The sequence below is a fragment of the Wasmannia auropunctata genome, unplaced genomic scaffold, assembly GCF_000956235.1.
Source record: "Wasmannia auropunctata unplaced genomic scaffold, wasmannia.A_1.0 LD336033.1, whole genome shotgun sequence".
NCBI lineage: Eukaryota > Metazoa > Arthropoda > Insecta > Hymenoptera > Formicidae > Wasmannia > Wasmannia auropunctata.
In genome coordinates, this window is record NW_012026857.1 from 232,357 (window position 1) to 238,356 (window position 6,000).

The 6,000-nt window shown below is 45.2% G+C and overlaps 1 protein-coding gene across 1 annotated transcript in view; it reads left to right on the forward strand.

The window, feature by feature from the left end:
- The window catches only part of LOC105452377, a 44,587-nt gene extending 39,312 nt beyond the window's left edge, over positions 1–5,275 (forward strand). Inside the window, exon 12 of the mRNA XM_011693416.1 lies at positions 683–5,275. Within this exon, the coding sequence (XP_011691718.1) occupies positions 683–1,941 (1,259 nt within the window). The 3' untranslated portion in view covers positions 1,942–5,275. The remainder of the gene's footprint in view (positions 1–682) is intronic.
- Positions 5,276–6,000: the final 725 nt, after the last annotated feature.

Here is a 6,000-nt window from a genome sequence, read left to right on the forward strand (position 1 = left end):
CTGTCTTGTTTTTTAAATGATTTCGATCTAGTTGTTATTTGCTTTAATGCTTTAGTTTTCTTAGACAATTGCTTCAAGTATTAAGTTGTGAAGCCATCACTGACACAAGGGAAATGCGATTGAAATGCAAGGAAAATTTAGACTGTTGAGGGGAGAAGAATTATTAAAAGTATGCGTCGTTAAGACAATATAATACATCACGCCGATCACTGTCATTCACGCTCATACTTGCTTACAATCATCATGTCATTGTGCTTAACGCGTTTCTCGCGCTGGCTCTCGCGGTGACGATGACGGAGGAAAGTGAGAACGAATTCTCTCTTATCACGCTACACAAAATCATTTAGCGCCATTCATCATGCCGAAGTAACAAGCATCATCATTTTCCATTTGATGCCACTGGTAGAGTGACTCAAGAGGAAGAGCTCGCTTCTAAATCGTGTTAAATTCACACTTTGAAAAAATATGAAAATAACGTATTGCAAAGAGCTGCATGGGAATCTTGCAAGAATAACAGTACGCTTAAAGACGCATCTTTGCTTTTTACAAAGTCTAACACGATTTTGTGAGATGAGCCCTTCGATTTAATCACGATCGTTCTCCAACCTCTTTCATTGTCTCTCCTATCTCGCCACTCTGTCGTGCTTGTACTGACAAAGGCAATCGATCTGACCTGTCACAGAGTCAGCTAAGAGCGTGATGGACGTTCATCAGGCAATCACCGAGGATCAGCGCAACAACTTCTACTCCGGCGAGCTGGTGAGACGGAAGAGCGAGGGCAGCGACACGCTGCCCTCTCGAGCCGCGGCCGTCGCCGCCGCCGCCGCAGCCGCGTCGTCCTCGTCGTTGATGCCGTCGCGCGGTGGCGTCCAGCCTCGTCACCGCAGAGTGTCGTTCGACAACGCCCAGGACTCCACTAACGGCAGCTCGGCAATGGACAAGGTAGTGCGGTGCCGTAACAACAAGTGCGGTAACTCGACTACCCTGGCGGAAGCGAGGAGGACCTACAAGAGCTGCCACAACTGCACCTGCCTGTACTGCTCACGCGAATGTCGAAGAGCGCACTGGCAACGTCATCGCAGGACCTGCCTTCACTCGCGAGCCGGCAGTCTCTGCCGCCAAGTACTCTCCTCGGCGAAGGAGGACCCGGCCGCCCTGAAGCACATCTCCGCCCTCGCCAGACGGGGCTACGCCGCTCACGGTCGCGGCGCGGTCAAGTGCTTCTTCTCGAGCCCCGAGGCGGCCGAGCGTTTCGTCGGCAACGGCTTCGCCGACCTCGGCGAGCCCACCTACGTGCGCTGGTCGGACTTGCTCCCGGGCGAGATGGGCGCCGAGCTGTACTCCGAGCTGATGCGCCTCTGCAAGACGTACAATCCGGAAACGCGGCTGGTGCTCTACGTGGCTGTGTGCGTGGTCAGCGAGGTGCCGACTAGCGGCGCGGTCAGATGGGAGCGGCAGCTGGTGTCCAGATGCGCGAAGATCAGACTCGACGGGGCGGCCAAGCAGCACGCTTCCTCCTCCTCGGCGTCTCCGCAGGCCAGGAGAAAGCTGTCACAGCAGCAGGCACCCGCGTCTCCCTGCAACATCACTAGAGAAATGGACTCGCCTGAGACCCTGGTGTTGACGTCGCTACCCGGTAACAACGGACAGAACACGCCACGAAAGGCGCGAGAGATCAGCTTCACCAATATTCAGCGGCAACTCAGGCTAAGGGGTGTCTCCCTGAGGAGGCACTTTCCCCAGGTCTACCGGAAACTTTGTTCCTACGTGGACGGCTCGGTGGACAAGTTCGCGCCGGTGACCATCTACCCTAGGGATCAGGCGTCCGGCAAGAGCTTCATGTGCATTATCATGCTGGACGCGGAGCCTGAACGCCTTCAACTGTTGCCCACGGACTCGTCCCGAGTGAGGACGGTGGACATCAGCGTGGAGCAAGAGTGAGAACCGCGTCCGGATGGAACGAGATTTTTAAGAATATCGGGATAGCTCAAGACACGTCGCTCAGGATTTTCCTCAGGTTCGCGGGGAGAGGGTCGGGAACGTCGTCGACGGATTTCTTCAGGGGTGAAGATGACTGACGTCGGCCGGTGGCAGAGGAAGAGCGAAGATCACATTTTGCCGAAGAGAATCGCAGGAGTTCGCAAGAAAAACGTCGCTCAGAATTTTCCTCAGGTTCTCGAGAAGAAGATCGAAGACGGCTGCCGACGGATGCCTTCAGATTGAAGACGATTTCATCAGCCAGTGGAGTAATATAAACTCGGATGATGTAAAAGTTAAAAAGTTATCCTAATTTCGTCGGATATCTTTTTGGGTGTTTACATTGTCTGGAGGAATATCTAGGTGGAAGAGAGTACCTAGATGAGAATGCCGACGGAAGTCCCAGCAGATGGATCTAGACGGAGCTCGATATTTGAGCTCACGGACTCTTGTGTATGATTTCACACATAGACTTTTTCTATCTTTCCTTCTAGAGAAAAAGAAAAAAAAAGAAATCGGACGCGAAAAACGAAAAGCAATTGCTCCGTTCGTACCCATTCTCTTTTGCGACACCCTATGTATCGCGATCGTATCAAGGTAATTCTCCGTCATTTCAGACATCCTCGATTTGGTCGTTGCTTGTGTGAGAGGTTTATCAATTGTTCGCCGGGGCGAGTTCCTTATCGAGGAATCATTATCGATTCTTTCAATCCGAGACATATATGATTAATAACTTCTAAAGAATTCATAAGAAAATATTGTCGCATGTGTTTATTAGTATATCACGATTTGATATAAACCGGATAGAATATAATTCCATATACAGTTATACTTTCCTAACGATTCTTTTGAAAGAATTGAAAGGATCGATGACGATTTTGGGATCCTCGGCGGACGGAGCGGAAAGTAAGATTTAGAATACATACGTTGTTGTCTCTTCGTTCAACTTTGCATCGTTTAAATTTTATCGTATATATTATATGTGAAGGGGCGAGAAGACATTTTTCTCATACGGATACATTCACGATTGATCGCTACGAAGTTTCGCTTAGAATCCCGCATTAATCCCGAGGACGAGGATTAAAAATCGTGCAATCGTATATCGTGAGCGAATGTATATTTCAAGATGGTATACCGTATTTTAATTCGTTCGCGCAAAATGTCTTATTACAGTTACGATTATAAGGGAATGCCTGCCTTACTTATCGGCATATAAATATAATTCTTGTCGTTATTAATTGGATTAATTTAATAATACGAACGTGTGATCGCGAGATTCTTTTGATATCCGCACATTCCTTCTTCGAACGCGTGAAGAAAAAAAAAGGAAAGACGGAACGCATCTCAGAGATGCAATATCGCAGATTTTTTTTGCCGCAAGTATCGTCCACCTCCATGATCTCGTGCCAAATGAGAAAAGGCGTGATAAAAAAGTCGCGAAGAGCACACACTTTCGGATACGTTGCCGCAGGACATCGTCACTTTTTGGATACGATCTCAACTTCTTTAATCTAGAGAGAGAAAACGCGCGCCACGCGTATGCAATTCCGATTAGAAACGGCGAAGAAGCTTTCCCGCGGATTAACGAAATCGCCAATTTTATTAATAGTAAACGTAGCTTTTTAGGTCGGGCTGTAACCACGAAACGACACACTATACAAAAGGCTGATCTCTTTCTGGCGGAAAGAAAAAGAAGGACGATCGATAATGGTGCCAATGATAACGCGAGAGACTTTACATCATTATACTTCGTATAGCAATATAAAAGCGCGTATACCGAAAGAAAAGAGTATAACTTTGCAACCCCGAAATTACGCGAGTGCGTCGCGCCGTCATCGAGCGACAATTAATCAAGCGATCGACGATGCTTCGGTGGTCATATAATTTAATAGATAATTAATAGAGAGACGAAGAAAGGGGGGAGAAAGGGCGCTGACGAAGGAACGGAGGGCGGAAGCGCGATTTACCTACGCTAGTCGGTAGAAAGTCGATTACCCGTTTTTATCGATGACAATGCAATTTTTATCGACGACGAAACACGATGGAAAGTAAATGGAACCAAAAAGAGAGGATGCATCGCACAGTGCCAATAATAAAATGCCACGGATATTTCTATAATCGACGAGGAACACTCGATTCCGCACTGTCGGGGAATTAAACGACGAGAAAACTACGTTTTTTTTTTTCGTGTACACCGATCACCGATATGATCCTTGACTACGTATTGATTTCGATTAACCGGATTCTTTTTGTACGCGTAGCGAGAGAGCTATTGTTCAACGTTCAAAGTTATTATATTCACAATCCGTTACATTGTCAGTGCTTGCGACCAAACGTTGATCCCTCATTTACGTTTGTACATAGCGCTATTAAAGGGATATATACATATAGGAAGGATAAATTAGGGGTATAAGAGAGAGCGACTTCGCTAGCGAGAAAGAGAAAGGAGGAGATTAAGGAAATCGATCAAAATTCGAAAGTAGGCGGCTTACCGGAGATCAGTCCGATTACATCCTCGATAGTTCCTTTTTTCCTATCTCTATTACGAGAACGATTTACTGCGAACTTCATTATACAGGCTGTATAATAAAGTGTAATTGACTCCGAGACGCTTTGCGATACATCTTGTATAAATATATTTATATATCCATTCCGCTCTAGAAGTATGTAAGGATCAGCGAGGATACGCCGGTCGGAAAAGAGCACTCGGTTTTGTTACGTTAAGGATACAGCGTGTTCGCGCGAGATCTGTATTAGGGAAGATTTTCTTTTTAGAGGAAGATTTTAAAAAGTTCATTGAAAGAAGAAAGATACGATCGCAAGATTTTTATATTATTTATGACATTTCGTGATTTTGCAAATTCGAGGAAATATCAACAGAACACTTTCGAACTTTCTATCGAACATCATTCCCTGAATTAATAATTATCGTCAAAGTATTCAAATGGAAAATGTTTACTTGTAGAAATCGAATAATTACGACCTGGTAATGATAAGTAGAAGCTCCACGGACACTCTGTATCATTCCGACCGATTCGCGAGAAAGCTGTTGCTCGACGTATAACATAATCGAAACGAGGGGGGCGGGGGAGGGGTTGTGCTAATGTGCAAAAAAAAGGAAAAAAAAAGAATTAAACGGTCCAATCGATCAAACGAGCAATCAGCCCGCGCATAGTACTCTAAAAATCTAAAGTCTATCGTTTCAGCGTCTATTTATCGGTGCTACCAGAATGTGCTATCATTGTTTTCGCATCTGTGTATGTCTCGATTTTTCAAATAAAATGTTAATTTTATTACACATGGCCCACGGTGTGAATACCCTCGCCGAAGATCGCCGCCCAAATAATTCGCAATACGAAGACACAAAGTTAAATTAAAATATAGAAAGTACGACGGTATATAAAGAGATTTGCGGAAATAAGAAAAAAAGTAGTAGATAAATTAAATAATTAAATTGATTAAAAAACTTCTCGATCTACGGCTAAGATCAAAAACGCTGTCGAGCCGAAGGAAGTGACCTTCCCTCGGCAATGGAGAAAACCTGGGGTGGAGGATTTACGAAATTTTTTTGATTTATTTGGCTTTGTACAGATTTACTACAAATTTATTATTATTAATAATACCATCGTATATTTGTAACGGTGTGGGTAAATGAGACGTATTTCTTGCAACCTGGATGGATCTCTCGCGAGTCCGGGAGACCGATACGAGCCTCAGACCGTTCTCCGTTCTCGAAATCGTAGACCTCTTTCCCATGACATCACCGATTCCGATTGATCCCGACGACCGTTCCTCGAATGTATACATATATATATAATATTTGTATCACGAGCATACACTTCGTTTTACATAAGCTTTGGAATTCCCGTGGACATTAGGTACACAACGGCTTTACAATAATTTAGTTTTTTTTTACGGGAAACCCCCTCTGCGGGGGGAAGGAGGGAAAGCGCGGTTGAGACGAATGACAACTATATTTATTTCGTTCATACAAATTCGCACGATATCGAGAAGCCTACATCC